At 40.2% G+C, this 27,816-nt stretch overlaps 1 protein-coding gene across 1 annotated transcript; it reads left to right on the top strand.

Moving 5' to 3' along the window:
- Nucleotides 1-249: 249 nt before the first annotated feature.
- On the top strand, nucleotides 250-26,965 carry LOC117304418. The gene is made up of 4 exons (XM_033788858.1): nucleotides 250-611; nucleotides 13,662-14,266; nucleotides 16,802-17,239; nucleotides 20,983-26,965. The coding sequence occupies exons 2-4, from the start codon at nucleotides 14,144-14,146 to the stop codon at nucleotides 23,701-23,703; spliced, it is 3,282 nt and encodes a 1,093-aa protein (XP_033644749.1). The 5' UTR covers nucleotides 250-611; nucleotides 13,662-14,143; the 3' UTR covers nucleotides 23,704-26,965.
- The last annotated feature ends 851 nt before the right edge of the window (nucleotides 26,966-27,816 follow it).

The raw sequence follows: 27,816 nt of genomic DNA, 5'->3' as shown, positions 1-27,816 counted from the left end.
GTGACGAAATTGTGAGGGCTGAAATCATAGTATGCAACAGTCGTCTCTTTGACAGTTTGAGCGCGAGCCTTGCGGGCGAAAAATTCATCATTATTAATTTGCGATAAATAAAACATAGACATGTGATTCCGTGGAGCGTCTTTGGTGATCACGTGACCCCGAGGCACGGAGTCCTCTAGCGATGAGTTTCGCCTGTCAATGCCCCGTTGATGACGTCATACGACGAGAGAGCGGGAGAGTGGGGAAGAAAGGCGATTCGGGGGAGTATGGTGATTGCCGCACACGAACGACCACGAACCCGCTCTATATCAGGACGGCAAGGGAACCATAGTGTGTGTTAGAATACGGTGTCGCTTACTATAAATAACGTGGATGCAATGTGCAATGCGGTAAGCCTATTCGATTGTGACTACCACCCCGTGAGGATGGCAAATTCATCTACAGCGAAGACAAGAACATGGGACGTCTATAGAAAATAACATCTCGCGTCTTGATGTGCAAAAGAAGACGCATCTTTCGGTAGACACTGTATCTAAGATATTCTAACAATGTGATGTTCAACGGGGGAGACACGCATTGGAAAACACACACCTACCAAGATAAACAGAAAGGTAAATTAATTCTTCTACATCATCATGATGTATGTTTCTGTACAATTAGTAATTTGTCTGCCGCTGTGTGTATCTCAATTGCTTACTGAATGTCAAACATGCGCAGAAGTACCCACACAACATCAGTAATTGATTTGAGCTGATTAACATAAACGCGTAACGCGCTCGTGTCCACTCGATATATCAACATTTTCTCGACGGTTAGCATAATTTATCCAGTCGTGAGATTTGCTGGTCGCTTAGGTCAGTTCCAAGCTTGTGTTTATAACAATAACTTGTATTGTTTTGTTAAGGGGCTATTATGGATGATGTGGAGAACATTTTGAGCGGACCTCACATTTTAAAAACGAGGCGACAGTCACTCAATAGCGTTTATGCACACTCAATGAGTATTTGCTTAATGGTAAATAATATCCACAATGAATTGTACACACCGTTTGCCTCATTTCTGATTAAATCTGCAAACCAAAATGAAAAATGGTTCACATGTAACTGCTAGCCAGAAACCATCTTGTTTTTTTTTTTTTTTTTTGTAAAAATGTTAAGGCACTTGTGTATGGAATTGTAACTGGCTTAGAAAAAAAATCGGGAAAAAAAAATCAAAAAATAAATAAATCAATATTTACATGTTTTCTAATAAATAAATATATATCAAATTAATCATTCGGAAAAGTGATGGTGTATGGACACTCCCTTTGTGGTTACAGAATTGAAAAGAAAAAAAAATCGCGAAAACACAGATTTACATAAAACACGGTCTAATGATGGTGATAGTAGAACACAATCCCTTGAAATATTTCTGTCTGAATATTTCATTTGATGATAAATAAATAAAGCGTTTTGGAGTTTATCGCTTAGTGAGCGTTTTATTAATTTGTTTTTTTTCTCGAAAAATGTGTAATCGGGTTTTCACTATTTTCTCGTGACCCAGATGGCGGATCGATCTCAAATTGCAGGTTTGTTGTTTATGGTGGATTACATAAAGTGCGTAGGCCTACACTGCCAGGTTTGTTGACGAAACCATGTAATGTTCATAATAAGGGGGTTGGAGACAATGTAGTATTTCAAAACAATGCAAAAGCGCACAGCCCAAGTCATGGGTTACATGTTTTGTTCGTGTCCATTTTATGAACAACGGTTATAAAACAATAATTGATATAGCGGTTCCACAATGTTATTTATAGGGCCTTTATCAATTAACAATCGCTGTGTCAATGATGAATAATATGTGGTTGAGTTTTACGAATATAATTTCTGCAAAGACTTCCTCAATATTCAGTTGGATTTGAAATTTTGCATGGTGGAAATACGATAGGTTTGCGGTAACACCATGTATAATTACTATCTCTAATCGAGTTGAGGTGGTTCTGGTTTTGGTTTCAACTCGACGTTTTGATCAGTGCTCTGTTAGTCTTCTGTTGTTCTATTTGGTGTCTGTGTAATCAAAAGTGTGGCCATGATTGTGGCTGTGCACACAATCAATTTTATACTATTCCCCCCCCCCCCCGAGTACGAAGAAGATGAGATTGAAGGAATGTTTCCCGTCGGTATGTGCATTTATGTGAAAATGAACTCTTTAAAACAGGATGACGTGAATCCCTCTTTTCAATGTATACTCTTCTGAAAACCAAGTGATACCATCCTTTTATAATATTGTCTTGTGAACAGTAACATCGGAATGAAAACCTGAGTAACTGAATTATTGTATATACTCTTCTAAAACATGATGAGTGTACCCATGATCCCTTTATATAATACTATGTCTTGAAAACTTGAGGGACGGAATGAATGTACTCTTTGTAAACATAATGAGTGTATACCATCCCATTTATGAATTCCACCCTAAGGAATTGCTTGTATGACGGCACAATGCAGACTCTCATTTCATGCCATCGCGGTTCCTGTTTCAATGGACAGTGGATGGGGAACCAGTCAATGGGTTCAACAGACAATGTCACGATGTTTGTCATAACGGGAAGACCCAAGGTCATGCACATTGCATTTTAAAAGATTTAAATCGCGAATAACTGACGAGTAATTAAACTGATAAAGACAAACACGTATTTATTAACATATTGTGCAAAATAATATGCAAATACATCAACCCAAAGGTCAATGTTTTGTAGTAATTAACGTATGGAGACAACACAGTGAAGCGTGACCAATTTACATTAACTGTTCATTGTTACATGCAATTAATTTTAATTGCTCACTCATTCAGGGCCAAAGCACCTTTTAACAACCACCGTTTTTTTTCCCGGAATTCTTTGATACTTCAACAGGTTACATTTGAAGCGTTCTGTAAAACAGAAATGATCACTGCAAGTTTAAATTGCATTCCCGTCAAACACAATGTAAATTTGAAACAAGTGACTCAAATTCCCACTGTGCTTTTTTTTTACTTTACAAAATGGATATGTTGTTGACACAAGGAACACCTTTGTTAACATAATGAGTTAAATGCATTCACTTCACTCCATCACATTCACAGCGCAGCCAGGAGTCCAAAATCATTGATGAAATTATGTTGTCTTTGTCTTCAACATGTCTTGTAATTATCATCAGTTTTTTCTCTCGCATGCCCAGACCAAGTGCTTAAAGGTACTGGACACGGTTGGTAATTGTCAAAGACCAGTGAGTATGCTTCCTTGGTGTATCTCAATATAAAAAATAACAAACCTGCGATTATTTGGACGCAATTGTAAAGTTACAAGTCAATAATGAAAGAAAGAAAAAAAAAACGCCCCTGTTGCTTTACTTTCCGGCTTTTAGATGCATAATAAAAGGCTTTGGCTCAAGTATTTTGTTATTTGAGTTAGAAATGACCTCTTTCTCAAAAACTATGTTACTTCAGAGAGATCCGTTTCTCACAATGTGTAATACTATATCAACAGCTCCTCATTGCTCGATAAGAAGTTATCATGCTGACAATTGTTTTGAATAGTGTGCAGTGCCTTTAAAATGCTGCGTCATGCACATGATTTGCCCCGCTCATGCAGGGATGCTCGCAAAAAAAAGAAGAAGTAAATTCGGGAAGTCAAGTCGCGGTTATCTCTTAAATCGGAATAATCTTAAGTCCTTTGAACAGGTGACAGGACCTCGGGGAAAAACCACTGAAATAAATTTGTATAATAAAATCGCAGGGCAACTCTTGGAAATCCATTAAAATCATATAAGGGCCTAGGCCTACAGTATATTCAAGTCGAAGGATGTGTAGTTAAAACAGCCTAGCATTTTGCCGCATCTTTCCTATAGCCTTTTCTCGAGGCCTTCTGGGACGGGAGATGAGAACACGCACGCGTGTAGTGAAGTTGTTTCGCCACTCGCGTGCGTGTTCTCCCATTCCTGTCGCTTGTGATCGTGGCACTCAGGCCTTGACAAAAGGCTACATCTTTCCTTGTATGCGTTGAAATTTATCCAACTATACTATTACTATGTAATGCATAACATTTATTTGAAATGCGATCTCACATCAATATTGATACGCCGAGCGAGATGGAATGATGTACATGGGAACTTGTATCAGGGAAAACCAATCATAATTTGGGTTGTACCTTGGAGTATACTCAGTACTTTCCCGAGCTCTGTGAAAATGTATATAATGTTAGCACCTTGCATTAGATGTTACATTTGCATAAAGGGATCAAGTCAGAATTTAATTTGTTTTTGCCCTTTCAACGATGTGTATTAGGCAATGTATACTCAGTACTTTCCAGAGTTCTGTCAATTTATTTTGACACATTGATAAGAAGATGATAACAAGTTGTTAGCGAATAGTTGATATCAAAAATAGAATCGAATAAAAAACGAGCATTTATCAAAAGGAGTGTTCTATAATACTTTGAATGAAAGGGACTGTAGTGTAACACTACACTAGCCACAAAGACTACAGAATCGATTATGATATGCCGGTTTCTGTGGAATCGATAACGTTGAAATGTAAATATTGACCTTTGAAGAATCGAAAAAGACAACGTGTAATTATTAAGGACACCGAATAATGACTACCCAATGTACGGACTTCATTAGACCACGGTGGAATCGAATACTGAGTAGTAAAAATGAACCTAATCCATCACTGGTGCATATGTAATGCTATGCGTCGTCTTTTTCTGTTGAGGTCGAATCCTAACCACTCACCATGCTGCTCTGCCATGGACGCTGAAAAACTTGGAATATTTGCACTAATACTGCAACCTTTTCTTGTATTTAATTTCAAAATCAAAGCCAAATTTGTCGCAATTTGTATAAACTTGTTTTGTTTTTGAAGTTCATATTCATTGCGTTAGTATTGATGTGTTCATTCCAACCAAATCATTTGCTTGTAGAAGATGAAACAATGAATAATTAATTTAGGAACAAATTATCTGTGTTTTCTTTACCTTTTTTTCTTCGTCTTGAGCATACAAGGTTCAATAAACTTTTTATAATTACAGACATGAAACTAAAATAAGCACTAAGCTAATAAGCCATGGAATTATGCAAAGGAAACGTAAATAATTATATTATGCCTATTGTTTATTTATTTATTTTTAATAAACAAGCTTGTGGTGGTTTCGAACAGCTAAACGCCGCCAGGAATTCAATTGCAAAACAAAATGAACAAAACAATAAAAACATAAATGACTAAGGTTGTGAAATTTACGTAGTAACTTACGTAAATAGTTGCGTTAACAAGTAAGTTTTCTTATGCTATGGCTATTTTGAGTAACAACCAATAGTGCCAAGTGCCTTTAAAGACCCGTTGTGAGAATTATGTGAGTCTACTGCTGTCTTCTTTTGTTTAAGAGGGGAGACCCATCGTGACGTAAGTTCATTCTCGGGGAGACCTCAAGAAATAGTGACGTCATGAAGAGGCAGGGCGTAGAAAACCGTCTTACAAGACATCATAGATTATGATAAGGAGAGAACACCAATGATGGAGCTCTTCTTGAACTATGTGACGCAAACTGTAACATACAAAATAAAAATAAAAGCTACGTTTTGAACGTAACAAAACTGTACATCAATCTTTTTAAGCTGTATTGTTCTCCTTTTCTGGTTATTAATGGTAGATTAATTCGTTGTGTATTTCTGCCAGGCCTTTGTTTGGGATTTTAATCAGTTGTTCTTAAAACGATGCCTGTTATTAACTTTACGGTGCTTGCCATTCATATTGCCAGAATAACCATACAAACATCAGACTCGTTTTTGTTGAACTCACAAGTTAACTTTTTGATTTATCTTATAATTTTCATCCCATCAGAGACAACCAACTCTGTTTCGCAGGGTCTTAGACATTTTATCAATTTTAATCTCAACATTTTCAGGGGGAAAATCAATCTGCGGAAATTAACAAGAAGTGCAGGAAACACTTTAAGGAAGGAAAGATTCCCGAAATAATCGCTTCGCGTCGAGTCACATGTTCGCCTCCTCAACATCCATTACATGGGTTAGCTTCTTGTGCCGAGTCACATGTTCGCCTCCTCAACATCCATTGGGTTAGCTTCTTGTGCCGAGGCACATGGTCGCCTCCTCAACATCCATTACAGGGGTTAGCTTCTTGTGCCGAGTCACATGTTCGCCTCCTCAACATCCATTGGGTTAGCTTCTTGTGCCGAGTCACATGTTCGCCAACTCAACATCCATTACAAGATTTAATACCCTGGACTGAAATTTAACTTTTCATAATAGGATTACAAATTCGTGAGTAGTTTTCATGAAGATGGCTGGGAAGACTCCTCCTCGGGGCACAGAGGCTTAAGGCATGTAAGAATTCTAAAGAGTCTGTATATACGTCTTGTAATGACACTGAAAATTAATGGCAAATAAAACTTACGTATAAGAAGTACAGCAGCTATGGATAAAATAAATCATTTTGGGAAACATTTCACTCAGTATAGAACTACGGTTATGGAAAAATGTATCACTTTTTATTCCCAGAAATTTGAATATAAGAAGCGTTACCGCGGAAACGCTTTTCAGATCGTGTCTTCCTATGAGTTATTCTTCCTGCTTGCACATATCGGCTCCGGAGTGTCGATGATCTCAAAAACTAGCCCAAATAACATTTCACATTAATCTTTTACTGGTATCCTGCCTATTTTGGCCCAGCAGAAAACTGGGTCCAGAGCGAGTTATAGATCTTCGGCAATTATTGCTTATGACATCCCTAAATTCGTGACAACCTTGGAAAGATCATACCGCCCGCCACGACGAATTAAATCAGAAACTCGTATATCCATGGCAACCGCGATAATTTGAGCTGAATCTGCGTTTCCTATTCACCAACGTATAGAGGTTGAAGCGTGTGGAATGAAATGCACAATGCCGAGTTTCTGCCGCTAAGTGAATTGAAAAATACTCCGGAGGATTTTGTTTTGCTGTTAATTTGGCTTCACATAAAGAGAAAATTCCCTTGATACGAAGCCCTTGTTCGACCCATCTACGTTTGCCCTACTTTTTGTGTGTATGTGTCCATTTTAAAAGCTGCGGGCGTGATTGGGTTGGATACTATGTTTCGTAAATGAAACTCCGCTGAATATAAAATCATTATATTACGTCAGAAATTTTTTACGATTGAAAAGAAAATGGCCGCTCGATCAGGGAAGTCCAGGGTCAGCAGTTAACTAAGGCCCTTTTCGAAACGACGGCTTCAGCTTTGGATTCGGCTCAGGCTAGCTTGGCCCCGTGGTTGTTTTGACAATATTGCGCATGCTTTGCGTATACGCGCCCAGAGTTTCAGACGAGAGAACGGAGCCTCGAGCCGAATCCAAAGCCGAAGCCGTGGTTTCGAAAAGGGCCAAAGTCTCTAGCTGGTCATCATTTGCCTCTGGGTTGTGTCACGGCAGGAGCATCTTAATCATTGTGAATCAGTCGGAAATCCACAGGGAAATCTTGCTGCATCGTGAGGCGTACCACTAATTGATGGTACAACCACTTAAACACATGCACTTAACGAATTGTAGCTCTCTGAAATGGGGCAAGGCGAGGTCGAACTAGAATAAGACTCTAGAGAAAGGCTGGCCAAAAGAAGACAGACTGACTATAAAGTATGTTTTAAGATGCTGTATTAGTGAAGACCATGACATTGCAGTAATTTTGGGTCGACTCGAGGTTAATGGATTGAGGATTTTTTCCCTGCACACTAGAATTGCAATCCTAAAAAAAATTATGATTTTTTTTTTTCAGGATTCCCTTGTTGATTCGATTTAGAACAAAATATTTCCCAATTGCAAAGCACCACATTAATGCAACTATTTAATCTGTTAAATTGTTCAGTATTTTTCTTAACTTGCTAAAATGTTTTTATCATTGTTTTGGGTGTTGTAATTTTCTAAAACATTCTTAATCTGTTTGTTTTAAATTGTTCTGGCGTTTTTCTTAACTTGTTCAAATGTTTAACCTATGTGAAGCGCTCGGGACCCTTATGGGATTAAGGGCGCTATATAAAAGCTGTTTTATTATAATTATTATATTACCAAAATTGCTTGACAAAGTTTTTGCGAGCATGGAATACAGGTGCATTGGACAGTACGGACGTTATTACAGCAACTGATATTCCTGTTCGTTGAAGCACTTCGCAAAAAACCGTAGCTAATAAAAAAGGCGGGATCGATTGACGAATTTACAGCAAAAAAAAGCAACTGCCAAGAAAGAAACTTGACCTCAGCTGTTGTGGCGAAGATGCTAGAAAACGTTCAAGCGCAATCTTAATTAGAAGGCGTAGTCAATAAAGCGAACTCAGCCTCCAAACGGCCTTATATACTGCAACCGTCGATGTGCACAAGAAACCAGACTGTGCGGCAGACAGGAGAGGCCAACTCAAACAGCCGTCGACTGATGCGAGCTACAGAAGCAAGATCTCGAACAGCCGTCGACTGATGCGAGCGACAGTAGAGAGGGGTGTCGCATGCAATTATGTCCTCTATGCAATACTATCCGGATGACAGTATTGCATATGCAAAAATGTCCGCCAGACGGTTTTGCATATGCAATCGTGTCCGCCCGGACGCTGCTGCATAATGCAATTGTGTCCGCCCGGACACATTTGCATATGCAGTTGTATCCGCCCCCTTGCAAAACCGTCCTTGCAGTAAATTAAACGCCCTTGGTCGACGGAACACGTTTGCCTTTTTTTACAAGCTAAAACAACGAAGTGCATGTCTTGAATGACATGGGAAATGTTCGGCCGTTGGGTATTCGCTGCAATAATACGTAAATATTCATGCTGCATAATACGTAGGTTCAGTGCATGCACGCTCGCTTACGTGCGCACAACAGTCATGTAGATGTCCAATGGACGTTTTTTTGCATAGCCCCGGACACGATTGCATATGCAGAAGTGACAGTATTGCATGACACAATTGCATCTAACAGGGGCAATAACTCGAACAGCCGTCGACTGATGCGCGCAGCAGTAGAGCCAACTTGATCAGCCGTCGGAATCAGGGCGCCCGCCGCCATGTTGGAAGGTTATGGTAACACTAAACAAACTATAGTGCTAGCCCTGAGATAATATTGAACAGTGTTGATAGCGGTAGAAGGTTCTTAGAAATCAGAACAGACAGTTTAGCCTAGAAAATCATATCTTGCATTGCTAGTTGAGACACGCTGATGTATCTCATTTTGAACTGAGCTGGTTTGGGTACGGGGATCGAGGTTATCATGTACGGGGTTGAGGTACGAGTGGGGTAGACCTCAAGGCGTGTTGGTGTGTCGGAAAGGATGGGACGTGTAAATAGGTCCGAACTCCTTCTCATTTTGAGCTGAGCTGGTTTGGGATGGGGGATCGAGGTTATCATGTACGGGGTTGAGGTACGAGTGGGGTAGACCTCAAGGCGTGTTGGTGTGTATAGGAAAGGATGGGACGTGTAAATGGGTCCAAACTCCTTCTCATTTTGAGCTGAGCTGGTTTGGGTACGGGGGGTCGAGGTTATCATGTACGGGGTCGAGGTACGAGTGGGGTAGACCTCAAGGTGTGTTGGTGTGTAGGAAAGGATGGGACGTGTAAATGTGTCCGAACTCCTTCTCATTTTGAGCTGAGCTGGTTTGGGATGGGGGGTCGAGGTTATTATGTACGGGGTTGAGGTACGAGTGGGGTAGACTTCAAGGCGTGTTGGTGTGTAGGAAAGGATGGGACGTGTAAATGTGTCCGAACTCCTTCCCGGGAAGCGACCACCAACCAATGCTATTTACTTGGATATGAGTTAACCTGGTGGGTACAAGTTGACTTGGTACGAGTTGATTTTGGTACCAGTTGTCTGTGTACGAGTTGAGTACAAGATGACTCAGAGCTGACTTAACAGTTGGTGTAAGTTGACTTGGACGAGTTGACTTGGGTACGAGTCGACCTGTTTCCTTTTACAGATGACTATAGCTAAATATTGTTATAATACGGTATGGTGTGAGACAGAGGTTCATTGCCAATTCGTCATTCTGGTTTCCATTTGACCTTTTTTTACACTTCGTTTTGACAACGATCAGCAAACCGTGTACAAAATGAATTCCAATAACAATGTACGCGTGACAGTCATGCTCGCCCAACCCTGAAGGACAATTCATTATCTCAAAAACAGTGACGCAATAGTGACGTCATGATTTGTTTCTTCTTATCCAAGTTAGAGATAAGCTATGATTTGGTGTAATGCTTGTGTTTTTAAACCAGAAAAACTTAGAACATGTCTACAGAAGGTTTCTTTCTCCCAAACATTTTTTTTTAAAAACAAGAATAGATTAACCTCTATGACGTCACTGCATATTTCTTTAGTTATTGTCTTTTTCAACATGCAAACCTTCAAGTCTTATACATCTTTGACATTTCCTTTCAAATGTGATGGCTCGAAATAAAAAAAAATAAAAAACTTAATTTATGCGAACGATCAATAAGCTATTCAAGGCTTTCGGCAACGCGTAAAAAAGATGGAGCGGAATAAAGGCGCGAAGTTGCGCGCGGAATGCATCAATGTTGGTAAGAGATACTGTGTGCGCATTACTTGTCGATACTTTTGTCACAGTAATCAAATTACATGAATGGCGTTCACCTTCGATTGTCTTACATTCTTCAGGCTTTATGCTTGCTCATGTGTTAGCATTCTTAGTATCGTCGCGTGTTCACGATCGATCTTGACGATAGCCCCCCCCCCCTCCCACATACCCACCCCTCCACACACCCAGGTGTCTTTATGGGAGAACGGCATCGGCTTTGTCTTCAGGTTGGGCCGCCATTTTTTGAGGGTAAATGTGTATAGATAATGTTTGATTTTAAGAATCTGTTGCCATTTGGCGGCTGTTCAAGTTGAACATTGCACAAGAAATCGAGTTGTCACAACGGGTTTACAATAATTAATGTTTTATATTTGGTAGGCAGCTTCATTATGAAAACAGCACAAAAAGGGTTGGAAAAGGTTTAGCAGGGTTATTATATAAAGACTGGAGTACCCCACAATAACATTCAATTCCACTCAATAAATATTTATTTCGTGATGGCGGTTTACAAAGACATTGTTATTTACAACGTCATCATTAAAGTGTGAATAATTAATGTCACATTAAAAACGCAACCAAAACAAAAATCGTGGAAAATATCAATTTCCCTTAAATATACAGGGGCTGGGCTGTATTAACCAAATGGAGCAATAAACTAGTTCATTGCCCCCACAATTGACCTATAATGTGTGTTGCAGCCTTCCAGGTCTGCTTCAATTCTCAAAACACATGCTCAACTTTACATCGTGATGAGACAAATTAGCTTGATGGAGACATGCTTAGAAGAAGGGGAAAGGGAAATCAAATTGGGGGGGGGGGGGGCTCTTTACCAAGCACAGGATGCTAGCACGACTTCGCTGTAATAATACATAATGCATGTTGCGTGATTGAGGGCAATGGACACTAGTGGTAATTATTCAAAATAATTTGAAGCACACAACCATAGAGTAAGGGCACCTACATGGTACTAAGTAATGGTGTTGGTGGTATAAAACATTGTGAGAAACGGCTCCCTCTGAAGTAACATAGTTTTTAAGAAAGAGGTCATTTCTCACTCAAGTAGCTCGATGCCCAATAAAATGACTTATTAGGCATCTGAAAGAACACAAATTTGTGCAACAAGGGGTTTTTTTATCTTTCATTATTCTTTGCAACTTCGGTGGCCAATTCTTAATGGAATGGTGTGTGCTATTAAACACTTAATTCCGTAACTGGTGATGTGAAATTATATAAAATTATTTGTCAGCATACGTATTTGTCTTTAGTCGAAATTACTTTCTATGCTAATTTTCTGAGAATAATTAAACTGATGGAGAAACAACGTAACCCTAACCCTAACCCTAAGACCATCCAAGATGGCGGATATTGACTTTTTCCGTACAAACTATATTATACACAAAGGGTGTTGACGTATTATTTTCTCGTTTGTTACCATTTGTATACTAACATTGACAAAATATCGGGACAGCTGCGAGATAATGATGAAAGAAAATACACCAATGTCGAAGTTGTGTGCATTCAGATGCTTGATTTCGAGACCTCAAGTTCTAAACTGGAGGTCTCGAAATCAAATTCGTGGAAAATTACTTCTTTCTCGAAAACTACGTCACTTCAGAGGGAGCCGTTTCTCACAATGTTTTTTACTATCAACCTCTCCCCATTACTTGTAACAAAGTAAGATTATGTGCTAATAATTATTACCAATAGTGTCCACTGCCTTTAAGCTTGACTAATGATGTACAGAGGCTCAGGATGAGAGCAAAGGCCAATGTCATTTCACAAATCTCACAATCGATTCGAAAATGGCAGAAACATGTTTTGTACATAATTGAGTAAAACGGCATATTTATTTTTAGATCATAAACATTCAAGTGGATGTCAAGTCTTTGTAAACGACAGACTGTTAGCATCTGCTGGTGTCCACTCAGTGACGCTTTACTGACACACTGACAGTTCTGCAATGATATTCGGTTCATATCAAAGGCTATCGGTACCTGTGATTTATTTGGTATCACTCAAGGTGATTGTGGCAATGAGCAAAATGTAGAGCTGTTGATGGGAAATGGCTCCCTCTGAAGTAACGTAGTTTTTGAGAAAGAGGTAATTTCTCACTCAAATGATGACTTCAGGCCTGAAGCTTGTTTTATTAGGCATCTGAAAGCACACGAATTTGTGCAACAAGGGTGTCATTATTCTTTTGCACCTTTGATCACCAATTGAGTCCAAATTTTCACAGACCTTTTTTCGAACATGTTGGGATACACCAAGTGAGAATAATGGTGTTTGACAATTACAAAAGGTGTCTAGTGACTTTAAATGTTACTGAATTAATTTATCAAATTCAGGCGGGAAAAAGAAGCTCAAATATAGAGCTACGATCGTGGCACGCTCTCAGTGACGTCACATGTCCGTTGCTAGGCAGGTGTTGAAACTGCATGTCCAAGAGGGTTAGTGGGTTCGCAAAAGCAAAGATCTGAACTGGACTTTGGGATCACTTGACTTGACTGAAATGCAACAGTGAAATTTATAGGACTCCCGAGTTGTACGTGCTCTAAAATAAAATATTCAGTTTGTGTTGAGTATCTGTTTGTGTGTGATTCTTTGCAAGATTTTTCATCGGGTGTATTGTGAGTAGATTTCTTCTAAGTGTTTTTCAAGGTGATTATGATATCTTATACCAGTCTTTACCAGCCAGAAGAAATCGCATTGTGATGGAGGTGGGGCTTTGCTTGCTCACTGCAAACAAGACTTCTATTCTCTGATTATCCTATAGGTGGGATAGTCAACATGCTTATGATATCAGCTTCCCATGTACATCGTGTACATGCCTGGGACCGATGCGTTGGAAAGTTGTGATCCATTATACTGTTTGGCTGGAGCAAAATGGCGTCGTTTTGAAACCATGACTTGGGATTCAGCTCTGCGGTAGGCCCCGTCCTCTATGGGCCACGGTCAATCGAACCCTATGATTTTCACATACACGGTTTATTTACCACCAATTACTAATAATATCATAGAGCTACCTCCATTCTAATATCATAATTGATTTGTAGTACAATTTTTTCCCTTGTTTGCCATTCGCAGATCCAACAACATCCAAGAAATGAGCTTCGCACACAGTATCGGTGCACAGGAGGTCAAATGCAATACGGGAAGGCAATCATTCTAGATCGACGCAGTGTTTGTCTCAAGAAGTACATATGCTCATCAAAATTGCCAGCTCATCCTTCGTGTGCTGTTTCCACTCACTATTTGGGAGTAGATTATTTGCAGGCAATTCAAGCACAGAACAAACAACACTGTTACTCCGCGCTGGCTCCAAAGTATACACTAAGGATCTTGAGATGCATCAACGAGATGAGACACGGAGCTATAAACTTCTCCACAGATGGCTGGCTGTGATTCTTCACTCCACATGGAATTACTTTACAGAAATCACCAACCAATCCCGTCTGCAACACGTCATCAAACATTGACAAAGATACCATAATATAAGACAAGTCGACCCACAGCTGTACATACTGTGACATTGTGGACGAGTTGGTTTGTGTTACAGAGATACAAGAATGTCGATCCATCGAGAGAGGTCGAGTTCCAGGGCGTCCAGTCTTCCAGACGACATGGCGATTATCAGTTTGCGCGCCAAGTCTAAACGCGTCATTGTCAACGTTGGAGGCGTTAGACACGAGGTAAAGTATAAAATAAAAATAGAAATCCAACAATTTATTATTCTGGCCAAATCCTCACGACCCAAGCAGCGAGGGTTGAGAGTCGACAAACCCACGGTACTTGGACCCTGTTCTTTATGTCAGTGGTTACGGCAAACCAAATAGATTGATTTCTCATCCTCCATGCAATGCCTCAAATCCCATCCTGGCGTCTGTGATTATAAATTCTCAATAAACTGTGCTGCACCTTTAAACTAGAAAACTGACTGGTAATTCGTTTCCCAAGTCAGATGGGGTTGTAGTCCATGAGTCTAATTGCAAAACCCTGCAGTCTGACCACCATGTGAACTTTAACGTCAGATAGATTGACTCAGGATGGACCCGAACATCCAACAGTATACAAACAACCTGCCATCGAAATATTAATCACATCGTTACTCCGGGGATTAATTCACTTCGTCTGTCACTGATGAGCACTGTTGGTAAATACTCAGAATAAAAGGTTGGTAACTAGCAATTGAGAGCTATTGATAATACCAAAAAAAAATGTGAGAAACGGCTCACTTTAAAGTCACGTAGTTTTTTTGGAAAAGAGATAATTAATTCTGACTTAAATATCAAAACACTTCAGCTTATTATGTCTTTTAATGTTATGCATCTGATGTGAGCACATAAAACAGTGTGCAACAAGGGTGGTTTTTCATTATTCTCTTGCAACTTCGATGACCAATTGAGTAAAAAAAATCACAGATTTGTTATTTTATGCATAATTATGTTGAGATACACTCAGTGAGAATACTAGTCTTTTTTCAATTACAAAAGGTGTCCAGTGCCTTTAAAGGCTTTACACAGGATCGACAAAGCATCCAAAATAGTCCCAGACAGATTTCATGCTTTGTGTGTTTAACCATAATACAAAAAATAACAAGTCTGTATTTATTTTTTGCTGAATCAGTTTTGTGAGTCAGGAAAAAATTGTGAAAACAATGCACAATATTTTCGGCATGTTAACACTTTCTTCATTTTGTTTGTATCAACTACAATTTTGCTGTGGCGTTTTTAAGGTTTTCAGAATCAGAAAGCTTTTAGACTTGGATTTGAATAACGATATTTTTATCCTGAAAATCCTCTTATTTTTAATTTTATTTTTAACGGTGGGTCAATTTACATTTACTCAACTCAGAAAGCCTCGTCGGTATAATTAGAGTGTTTTTATTTTTTTTATTTTTGTTTAGCAGTGTTTCATTTATAGTGCCATCATAGAAGGGACATAAAGTAATAACGACCATGCAAGCAAGCTCTTGGTTTTTACTGCCTTGAGATAAAAACCATGACTGAGACTGTAATAACAAATTATTGCTTTATAGTCAGAAACAAAACATATATAAAACCGATCTGGTTTTAAAAGGCCTTTTATCGTGTGCTACCCAATACCTTGAAATCATTGCTCTCTTTTGTTTGTGGTTGTTTTTCTTTTAAAATGGAACTGGAGTGAACTTGGACATAAATATCATGTGAGCCATGAAAAAAAGATACCACAACTTGCCACAAAGTGACACACTTTCTTCAAGACTCTAGCATTGGCTTCATAGGTTACTTCTGTTTGTACGGATGACACTTGTACCGTAGTGCCACAAAGTACCATACCTTCTCGGCTAACATTGAATGCATGGGTTTCTTCTGTTTGTACGGATGACACTGTTACCACAGACTGCCACAAAGTGCCATACCTTCTTGGCTAGCATTGGCTTCATAGTTTACTTCTGTTTGTACAGCTGACACTGGTGCCAGAGACTGCCACAAAGTACCGTACCTTCTAGACTAGCATTGGGTGCATGGGGTTCTTCTTGTACGGATGACACTGGTACCAGAGTGCCACAAAGTACCACATCTTCCAAGCTAGCATTGCATGCATGGTTTACTTCTGTTCGTACAAACAGCTAGCAGTATGTGGAAAGTGGCTTGTGACTGTTGAATTAGTATCATGTGGTGTTTTGTGGTGTGAGTAAGTTGGGCAGGAGATTGCTCAGACTTCAACAAAGTACCGAACTTTAAACTAGGCTATAGCCTTTGGTTTCTGCTGTTAGTTCGGCTGATGCGGAAACTACACTTGCATAGCCTCCGCAGATTCCTGTGGTATTTTGTGGCATGGACCAGTTGGCAGGCGAGTAGACTGGTCATAGTGTCATGTGTACCGTGAACTCTCCACAGTCTCTTGTGGTATTTTGTGGCATGGACCAGTTGGCAGGAGAGTAGACTGGTCATAGTGTCATGTGTACTGTGAACTCTCCACAGTCTCTTGTGGTATTATGTGGCATGGACCAGTTGGGCAGGAGAGTAGACTGATCATAGTGTCATGTGTACTGTGAACTCTCCATGTGCAGCCTCTTGTGGTATTTTGTGGCATGGACCAGTTGGGCAGGAGAGTAGACTGGTCATAGTGCCATGTTCATGTGAACTCTCTCCACAGTCTCCTGTGGTATTTTGTGGCGTTGGTCATTTCGGTAGGTTGGTGCATTGATTAAAACAATCTAAAAATCTGTATTTTGTTTTCAGGTAATGTGGCGTACGTTGAACCGTCTCCCGCGCTCCCGTCTTGGCAGGCTCCGTGAATGTACCACCCACGAGACCATCATTGCCCTTTGCGATGACTACATTTTGGTTGATAATGAGTATTTCTTCGACCGACACCCCGCTTCCTTCAACTCCATCTTGAACTTCTACCGCACCGGTAAGTTACATCTCATCGAGGGAATGTGCCCGATGTCTTTCGCCAACGATCTTCAGTATTGGGGCATCGATGAGTTGTATTTGGAGTCTTGTTGTCAGCATAAGTACCACCAGAAGAAAGAGCAACTTCTTGAGGAGGAAAAGAGGATAACTGAGAGTCTTAGGGAGAACAATCAAGAGGTCTTCGGGACGGGATGTTGGTCGAGTAGGAGGAAAAGGTTATGGGATCTTATGGAGAAACCAAACTCTTCCAAGGCCGCACGGGTAAGTTTTATTTCTGCTTGTTTATATTTAATTGTCAAAACTTGTTGACCATACAAAATTACAACTTGTAATGGGTTCCTATGTTGGCCCTTGCATTTGACACTGTGTTGAACCTTGGATGAAAAGAGGTGGTGTCACAATCTTCAAGTTGAAACTTTATTATGTAGGCCTGGGTTATTTCTCGTCCGTCCAACACCTTTAGCAACACCAATTTATCATGAAACAAATTGCATTGAACGGGCGTCGCGTGACCTCATCCCCAGGGTGTGTATGCTGAGTGACAATAACATCGTCCCCTTAGGAGTCCAACACTGCGGATGACACAATTTAAGCCCATTATGCTTTACATCCAGGGGTTATCTCGTTAAACCATGAGGGTCGTTTGCCAGGTTAAGTTAGTCTGTTTATGCAGTCGTTCAAGTCGTATAACACCCCTTGTTAACCTAACTTGGGTGCCCCTGGGGTAGAGGTTAATAGGTGATAGTTCTGCGTTTTCAAATATTTGTGTGTGGTTTGTTTTACCTTTAAGATGACGGCATGATGACGTCATTGCTTAACGTCTTATATTGGCTTAAAAGCGATAAACCGTAAAGTGCCATGACCAATCGGGAATTTGATCTTATAAGCGGTGAATTGAGGCAGTATGTTGGGGGGGGGGGGGGGTATACTGATTATAATTTAAATAATGTGTATTGGGGTTTTGTGATGCAGATGTTGTTACCATGGTGACGGTGGTCTGGGTTAAGGGCAAACGGGCTCCCTTGGACGTTTTATTGACCGACTGTCCGCAAGATAAACTTTACAAAACGGCAATTACTTTTACTAAACAGCACCGTGTTCAGTAATAATAATACTAATAAATCTACTGCTAACAATAATAGTGAAGATGAAGTCTGATACATCGCAAATTTCCACCAAAGTTGATCAACGTGCTGTATTAAAAGAAGATCAACAAAATGGAAAGGAACCAAACAGAAAAATTCAGAAGACAGGTGACGGCCTGGGTTATTTATAGCTGCTAAAGTACACAAGTCTTTAAACAAAACAAAGAAACAAACAAACAAACAAACAAACAAATAAACAAACAAACAAACAAACAAACAAACAAACAAACAAACAAACAAACAAACAAACAAACAAACAAACAAACAAACAAACAAACAAACAAACAAACAAACAAACAATCAAACATAAGTCTTAGTTTGGAAATTGGTTTAATAATTACAGACGACTTAAGTGCGGAGGAACGAAATATGTCTATCCATAAATCAGCAGTTTACGTATGAGGGTTTAGGAGAGAGTAAATAAATAACAAAGTCCCATTCTAGTCAACTTATCTTTGGGTACCCCGAAATCATTTTTTAAATTTAGCCAGTCATTTTTCCTTGTTGTTCATAATGATATCTAAATTAAAAAAACAGAGAGTAAAAGAAAACAAGACCTATGGTCATTTACAATTTGTCATCGACCCAGGAATGACGTCTGTTTATAAAAAAATATATACAAACAAATAAATAAATACGAGTGACAGTCCAACGGTGAGATGTTCCATGCAATATTCATGGGCACTTTGAAGCTCGTGTACCTCGCGCTGCTAGGCCGTCTTGTGGCGGGAAAGTGGGGCATAAATGTGTCGCCTTTTTGGCGCGAAGCCGTGAAGCTGTGGTCTTTCAGGCGTTTGCATCTTGGAATGATTGATGGCGACGAGGGCATCATACAGTTAGGCTATAATACAAGGAGTTTGAATACGTAATCCGGCAGATATGAATATTAAAGGCACATTGGACATCTTCGGTAATTTGTCAAAGACCAGTATTCTTAATGGTGTATCCAAACATATGCAGAAAATAAGAAATCTGTAAAAAATTTTGAATCAATTTGTCATCGAAGTTGCAAGAGAACACTTATGGAAGAATAATGCCCTTGTTGCACAAAGTGCTCTCAGGTGCCGAATAAAGGCTTCAGGCCTGAAGTCTTTTATTATGTGAGTGAGAAATTAAATATTTCTTCGTTACTTCAGAGGGAGCCGTTTCTCACTATATGTATATGCTATTAACAGTTATTTTGAGCCAATAGTGTCCCGAGTGGATTATATTCTGGGTTTTTGTTGTCGTCCATGAACATAAAACAAGGTGTCGTCAAAGATATTTTAGGACTTCATGATTATCTGCTTCATACAAATGAATCCGATTTAGATGTCCAAATATCACGTGATCACCGTGACGTCAATCAAATAAACCACGCCCTTTGAAGTCCGCAACCGGTTAAAAATGTATTTATAGAAGTTTTTCTTGAAGCTGTCTTCCAAGGAACGCGTTATTGTCACTTGGGGATTCTATGGAGCGAGGTGCAAGTCGAAACCTGGCTGTGCTTTGGGCGCAAACCACACCGGGAATTCTTCGCATCTTAGTCCGTATGCGGGATGGGGTAAAATAATATCCATTTAAGGCACTTGACAACTCAAAGTAATTGTTAGCATAACAAATTATTGGTAATATATAAAAAAAACATCGCGAGAAACCTAAAGTAACATAGTTTTGAGAAAAAAAAGGTAATTTTTCACTAAATTATTAAAATATTTCAGCTTGAAGCCTTTTTTATGCATCTGAGAGCACACAATATTGTGGGGTAACAAGGGTGATTTTGATTATTGTTCTCTTGCAACTTTGATGACCAATTGAGTTCAAATTTTCATCGACTTGTTATTTTATGCATATGCTGTGATGCACGAAGTGAGAATACTGGTCGTTGACATTTACCAAATTAAGATGTTCAGGGGTCGAGTTCACAAAGAGTTAAGACCAGTCCTAACTTAGGAATGGTCCTTGAGCCAATTTGGAAAACAAAAACTCACACCAAGCAAAACGTCACCAATTACTGTTTCAACGGAAACGTATGCCCACCTTTTTGGTGACAGATTTATAGGTTAAATGTTATGTTTAGGGCATTGAAAACAAAAACAAGTAAACATAGAAGCATTGATGAATCGTTTCTCGTCTTTAATTGAGCTGCGGAAGTTCCAATCTTTATCTAAACATCTTCTGAGAATCCACTCTGAATTGGCGCGTATTTATCGTGAAAAAGCCACAAAAATGATCGTAAAACGGAGTCTGTTTCTACAAATAACATATTTTTTTATTGGACCTAGCGATGACTAATGCACGCTCTTGTTTACAGTACACAGTGCCTGCCAGACTATTCGAAGATAAATAAGTCAATTCTAAAAGTATTAATATTATTTGGCAGGGTAATTAAATTAAAACCATGCGACCCTCTAAAGATGAGAGAAGATGTTGATGACGAGATTTCAGTTGTAGATTTAAAAGCAACCCTTTTTTATGTAAGACCATTTTACGGAACTGTGAGCGACAAGGGATGAGAAATAGTTGGTGGGGCTGATCAGTAATTAAAAAATGATTGACAATCTCCGCTTCCATAATAATAATAGGAGGAAACAGCCTTGACCCAAAACAGCGGTAGTTAAACTTCCATCTACGAATTACGACCAGCCAGACACTCAGAAAGACATTAATTATTATGAATCTATGAGTTGACGATTCGACCCCGTACAGCGTGCATCACAATGGCTTATTGGTTCAATATGCATCTGAAAGCCCCCTGAGTGGTACAAAGTCTTCTTCACGATTTGGCGTATGTGACACATATGCCGTTTTCGAAACCACGGCTTGGGCTTGGGCCCTGGCTTTCCACCTGTCTAAAATTTTGTTTTATACTCTCTACAGGTTGTGGCTGTGCTATCAATTCTCTTCATTATTCTTTCAACCATCGCTCTATCACTCAACACAATGGACTTCTTCAAGCCTATGGATGAAAACCGGCGGGAAATGGACAACCAAGACCTTGCTGACGTGGAGAGCGTTTGCATAGCCTGGTTTACGCTGGAATACTTACTACGTCTGATCTCCGCCCCTAACAAGTGGAAGTTTTTCAAGGGCGCCCTCAACATCATAGATCTAATCGCCATCTTACCGTATTACATAACCATGTTTCTCGAGGAATCACGCGAGAGTGTGATGCAGTTCCAAAACGTTCGCCGATTGGTCCAGATATTCCGGATCATGCGCATTATGCGGATCCTGAAACTGGCGAGGCATTCGACCGGATTGCAGTCACTCGGTTACACCATTCGTCGGAGTTACAAGGAACTCGGTTTACTTATCCTCTTCCTTGCCATCGGGATATTGCTCTTCTCAAGTTTGGCGTACTTCGTTGAGAAGGATGTTACGAAGACTAAATTCAAGAGTATCCCCGATTCGTTTTGGTGGGCTGCAATCACCATGACTACTGTTGGTTATGGAGACATTTACCCGACCACCCCAGCAGGGAAGGTTATTGGTTCTATATGCTGTGTTTGTGGCGTCTTGTTCATTGCCCTTCCCATTCCAATCATTGTGAATAACTTCTCCGAGTATTATCGCGAACAAGAGAGACAGGATAAAATCATCAAGCACAGGGAGGCACTGGATAAAGCTAAGCTCAATGGCAGCTTGGTGAGTCTCAACATTAGAGATGCATGTCTTGATATGATGGACGTTATTGTGGACACCACTAACGTGCTGAAAGGATCGTTCAAGGGGAGTGTGCACTCACAGTCCAGCCCTCATCGTAGCCTTGGTCATGATGAGACCTACAGTAATGCCTCGTTGGAGCTGGGAGCAACGGGTGTTGACAGACATCCAAGGCTACCTGAGGACTATAATAAGGACTCCCTTCCACTTAATTATAGGTGTAATATTGGGGAGCCAAGCACCCCTGTCTACCCTAGGGATCGGACATGTGGCTCTACTATGTACACGGACCATGCCAACAGGCAGAGTTCCAGCAGCTTGGCGTCGGATGCCTTCCCAGATCCAGGGCCGGTTGAGAGACCTAAAATCTTCAGTGCAATCGGTCGGATGGGTCTGATTGTTGGTCACTCTGGGGTTGGCACACACGGTCAGGATTCGGACTCGACCCAGCAATCGGGAAAACATCAGCACAGAGACTGCGATGAACAGTACGCGGACTCCCAGCCAAGTGGTGTTCAGTTTGGAACAATGGACGAGACTAGGAGGGGTGGGAAGGTACCTGAAAAACGTCGGAGTAACACCGGCAATTCTGATCGTACAGATCCGACGTGCTCCCCCGTAACCGTTGAGATATCTCAGCACGATACCTTGAGCGGTGGGCAGCAACCTCAATCACATTGCAGACACGGGGCACCACAGTCTGAAACCCGGCCAAACGGTCAGGGTCGCGGACGTGGTACCTCACCCAACGACGCGGAAGATACCAACGAAACCCAACCGTTACTCAGTTCCTATCATCAGGACAATGAGGGCGCCCTCGGAGGAGACCGCGCTGAAAAAGATCACCCACAAACTCCTGACGATGACCAGGTGATTGTGCAGAAATTGGATGATGGTTTTACCACGACGTGGACTAAAGCCGGTGCTCAGAGTCCACAAAGAGAGGGAATCCCTCCTGGCCACGGAGTAAGAGACAAACCTATTAAACCAGTCCTTAAGAATCCACTAAACTCAGGTGACGAAAGAGGGACGGAGCACGCCCCCCTCGGCCGCAAATGGAGCTCGGGCGACAGTCAAACTTCACCGCGAAACACACCTAAGCGTGTAACAATCGAGGATGACACCCACAGCGTGTCATCTACGGATTCTGATATACGGGCTAACGACACTCCACAACCGAGACTTTCAAACAAAAAACCTGTTAGCAAGTGGAAGCCGCGGAAGTTCAAACAAAAACCATCCATTCTTACAGGTATTGGTAATTTAACGAGTGGGCTCAGAATCGGTCTTGGCAAATCAAACAATCGTAAAGCCGCGTCGTCTGGGACTGAGAAACCGTACAGTCGGACCAGCGACAGTGGGACCTCAGATAGCGGCACCACGCCGCCACCAAACTCTAAATCTGCAAAGAGTAAGGGTAAAAGCATGAAACTACGCCCTCTTGGGGTTAAAACTAAACCTCTTGAGGAGGAGACTACAAACCAAGCTGGACCAATGAGAGAGGCTTACGATAGTGACTCACTTCACCAAGACTCACCATCGGTGCAGTTTAAACTACCATGCTCGGTTGACTGTGATGACGTCATGCCAGCTTACAGCAGGCCAACCAATCAAGAGAGTGAACACTTTATCTTTCCTCCCTTGACCCAATCACCCCCTAGTAATGAGTTCGACACGCGCTCCCCACACCACAGGGCACCACCATCCGACGCTGCCAATCCGGTTGGGGACACCAGCTACGCTGGTCCAAACAATTCCGGGGGGTGCTCCAACTCGACTTCCCCGATCATTGTTGGGAATGGTGTTGAGCTTGTGGGTGATATAACGAGGCCACCCCCAAGTTACGATGACGCTCTAAATGAAATCACCATTATATCAGGTGGTCCCTCGATACCCACGACACCGGCGCAAGCTCGTTATCCAGTAACCATGTAGATCGTGTCACTCACTATTAAAGAGGTGTTTTCCATTCCAGGCGGGCATTATTACTACAAGCCAATAATCCAGTGAAATACAAGTATAAACCAAAACTCTACATAACTTATAATCTTCAACAATATCTTATTCAGTGACAATAGACTAGCCAAGTTCATTTCTAGAAAAGAATTTTCACAATTATATATTATTTAGTGCAATATGATATATCTCTACACATTCGGCATTGAACAAATTAATTATCTGTGCAAAGTAAGGTTTAACACTGCACGTTTAAAAAGAACAATTTACAATCATCCCCAAATAAAGATTATTCCAGCAAATGCCTATGAATGATAGTGAACAAACAAGTAGACTGCCCACCCCTTCGTCAACACATTGAAAATAATGTGTATTTCCTTAAAACCTGTTTCTATGGCTGCTTTTCACCAAATTTGATCATGTCTTTCTCAATTCTTAAGAGTCGTACAATGTGTACAATATAACTATTTTATAATTAAGTGCGAAATTGTTATCTTTGAAAACTTTGTATTGTTACTGGGTCATTAATGCCAAGTTGGACATTAGAGCTTTATCATGAAGCAGCCGTCGTGTTGCCTACCACACATAAATGAATGTAACCAAAACCGAGGACGGGGGGGGGGGGGCTCCCAAAGTTGAAGAGAAATTGGAGTACATGATTGGTGCGAAAGGAAGGGGACACGACAATATTGATAACAGGTAACTTAACCACTTAGTTATAGACCTTTCTATTGTTTATATACAAACCGCGCTGGTCAGCATGAACAGCCGAATGTTAGCAAAACATTCAACCATGTTAACAGACACTGTGACCAAAAGCAATTGTTTGCAAACTTTCCACCTTTGCAATGGCAAGGTGTATAAATAGCTCATACATCATTATCTAATTCACTTCTTCTGTCTGTAATAAGCTTTGAAATAAAACATTCAATATTAATATGTAATCTCAGGTCCATACTGATTGTCTATACTGAATAATTTATATCCATAATACTGAGTAATTTTATTACCTGTAAAAATAATGTAAAACATGGAAATCATATGATATAACAAAACGATATGTATTTCCATTTCCATCTTTAGTGTGTCTACATTTAAGATTAAGCACGAAATGCATGATTTTCTAAAGGAGTTAGTACCAAAGTCTGGTACCTGCACGTATGAACTTTAGACTTCTAAAATCGGTAATGTTACATTCCGCATTAAGGAACCAATGTAGCTTTAGAATGAGACTGGTGATCTCTTTGACTGGATACAGAATAACGCAAATGGATGGGGCACCATTGAGCCATATTATTGCTGCGCTCAATCAATGAGAACGCACACCCTGAAGGAGAGACCTTATGAACGCTAGGTGGCAGCAGATTATAACCATGCATTTCTATAGCTCTGCGCATGGGCAGATCTTACTTGTGCAGAAGTTTAGGCAATCAATGTTACATATTATTACTATACACGGGTGTTATTAATGAGAGACTTTTTAACGCTAGGTGGCAGCATACTTACAGTGCTAACGTAGTTCTGAGCATGCGCACATTTTTTAGAACAATAATGCTGCCACCATGTAATCCTGAAAAAAGTCTCCCGTTGCAACTCACTTAATTAACTAAATGTCTGTAAGTGGTTTTATGCTGTATTGTTTTTATATTTGTTTGTATTGTTTCCCGGCATAATGAAGATCAAAACGCTAAAAGAACAATGTTGCCAAATTCGTTCCGCACCCCTGATGATGTGTATTCACAACAAATGCGTGTCAAAACATACAAATTACCCTATACGCTTTCTTTCTCACAGTAAAAAAAAAATCTCGAAGTCTCGAAGGCCCATTATAATGTGATTGCGGTCAATCTGTCTATTCAGGTCATTGTTACAAAGTTGATGAATATCGTTGGTTGCAAAGTTGATAATTCAGGTTCTTGTTTGGGGTACTGCTGTGCGTGCAGAGTTCCAAATCTTATCATCTGAGAATACCGCCATAACCACCCGCTCCCGTTTAATACTGAGCTGTGTTAGTGTAGTAGGGTGTTTGAAAGTTACTAAAGATTGTATTTTGGATCATGTGCTTGTGGGCCGGAAGGAGGCAAAGGGGGCGGGCTTCATTATACACCTGTTAGTCCCAAGGGGGAACTAGAGCAAGCATTCCACTTTGAATAGGGAACCAGCATCCCTAGACCCACTGGTGGGATTGATAAGGATGATATGACAAAGCTTCATGCCCTATATGTATAGCACGATTTACCAGGGTGCAGGACAAAATAGTAACCCGAAACACATGATGTGTGACGTAACTATGACGTACATGGTTAAAGGGGGTATTTGATGTTATGAATTATCGGCTTACCATTGTTTTACCGAGTACGCTTTCTAATTATTATACAAACATATATTTTTTTATAATTAACATTTTTCTATTTTATTTATCTCCGCATACTGTGTATGCATAGTAGCATGATCAAACTATACGACTCCTTCTGAGATGTTATACAACCGTGAAACACATTTTCTTCATTGAACCTTTAAGATTTTGTTGAATCACGGCACTGCACCTTATCGTCATTTCATTCATTGATAAAAACTTGAGACATATCTTGACATTGTATTTGTTTTAAGAATTCGCGTGCCACGGGCTCAAAAGATACGCCATCATGTAAATACCCCCATCACACCGAACTGGTATTCACTATCACTCAACCCTCGCGATCCCCTGCTCGCTCCCTCCCCGCCTCGCACATTTGTCTTGCAGCGAGACTACATTTTTCAGAACGTAGTGAGGACGAGTTGCAACCAACGTCTGGAACGGGTTTGTATACATCGATAACCAAGATATAAAGTTCAGAGCAACTATTCAGATTATAAAAGCCTCAATATGAGGGTTCAACCATACACCCCCTTCCTTCAACCCCCCCCCCCCCGCCCAACCCACTTTGGTTCAACCAAAAGCAACCTTTTTAAGACTTGCCAACAATGACGGAAGTCAGAGGGTACCATTATGTGATATAAACCAATACAAGCATAGGGAACCTTTAACGCAATGTTCCAACTATTTGACATTGGGGGATGCAACGGCTATTAAGAGAAAAATGCATCCAGAAAAAGAAAACAAATGCCATAGATTTCTTCTTTGTTTATATAATCGTGCATTATCTACTTCATAAAAAAATACTTCATTTTGGTGTAAAATGTTTACAGAATTATGTGAAATAAACCGAGAATAAACCGAGGAGTTCCGGAAACAAAAATACATGAAAGTTGTGGAGTTTGTTTTTTCTTTCCTTTTCTTTATATATGGAGTCTGGAGTTTTACCTGACATCTGATTGGATAACGGACACACCTAGTGTTTGTAAAATACTTACACTACAGATCTAGTTTTCATTCTTTCTTCATATTGAGTCTAGAGCCTCCACCTCACATCCGATTGCTCATTTAAATGCATTGCATGTAGTATTATAACAAAAAGTTTCAATCGGAACGCTCAAATATTAAAAAGTTACACTAATACCAATCCTATAATAGTAAATGTTTGCAGAAACAACATGTTACGATAATCTCTAAATAAGTTGGGTGGTTCTGATAGGGACCGTTGGTTTCAACTCTCTGATTCAAACCCTCCATTAAATTTATGTTTGTTGTCAAAATCAATAGTTATTTTGAAGTACAAATCGTTTGTAGTCAAATAATTTTCACTGAGACACACAGAGCTTCAAACACTTAAAGGCAGTGGACACTATTGGTAATTACTCAAAATAATTACCATCATAAAACCTGTCTTCATTACAAGTTATGGGGAGAGGCTGATGGTATAAAACATTGTGAGAAACAGCTCCCTCTGAAATGACGTAGTTTTTGAGAAAGATGTAATTTTCCACGAATCTGATTTCGAGACCCCAAGTTTAGAACTTGAGGTCTCGAAATCAAGCAACTGAAAGCACACAACTACGTGTGACAGGGGTGTTTTTTCTTTCATAGTTATCTCGCAACTCCGACGACCAATCAAGCTAAAATTTTCACAAGTTTGTTATTTTATCCATATGTTGAGATAAACCAAGTGAGAAGACTGGTCTTTGACAATTACCAATAGTGTCCATTGTCTT

This window comes from Asterias rubens, chromosome 21 (assembly GCF_902459465.1).
Source record: "Asterias rubens chromosome 21, eAstRub1.3, whole genome shotgun sequence".
NCBI classification, from domain to species: Eukaryota; Metazoa; Echinodermata; class Asteroidea; order Forcipulatida; family Asteriidae; genus Asterias; species Asterias rubens.
This window is presented reverse-complemented; position numbering and strand designations above follow the sequence as displayed.

What these genes read in the sequence shown, in the direction of transcription:
- LOC117304418 (XM_033788858.1), top strand. Translation starts at nt 14,144, where the DNA reads ATGTCGATCCATCGAGAGAGGTCGAGTTCCAGGGCGTCCAGTCTTCCA. An exon ending in TTGGAGGCGTTAGACACGAG is followed by an intron (nt 14,267 to 16,801) that starts GTAAAGTATAAA and finishes TTTTGTTTTCAG; the next exon opens with GTAATGTGGCGTACGTTGAA. An exon ending in ACTCTTCCAAGGCCGCACGG is followed by an intron (nt 17,240 to 20,982) that starts GTAAGTTTTATT and finishes TACTCTCTACAG; the next exon opens with GTTGTGGCTGTGCTATCAAT.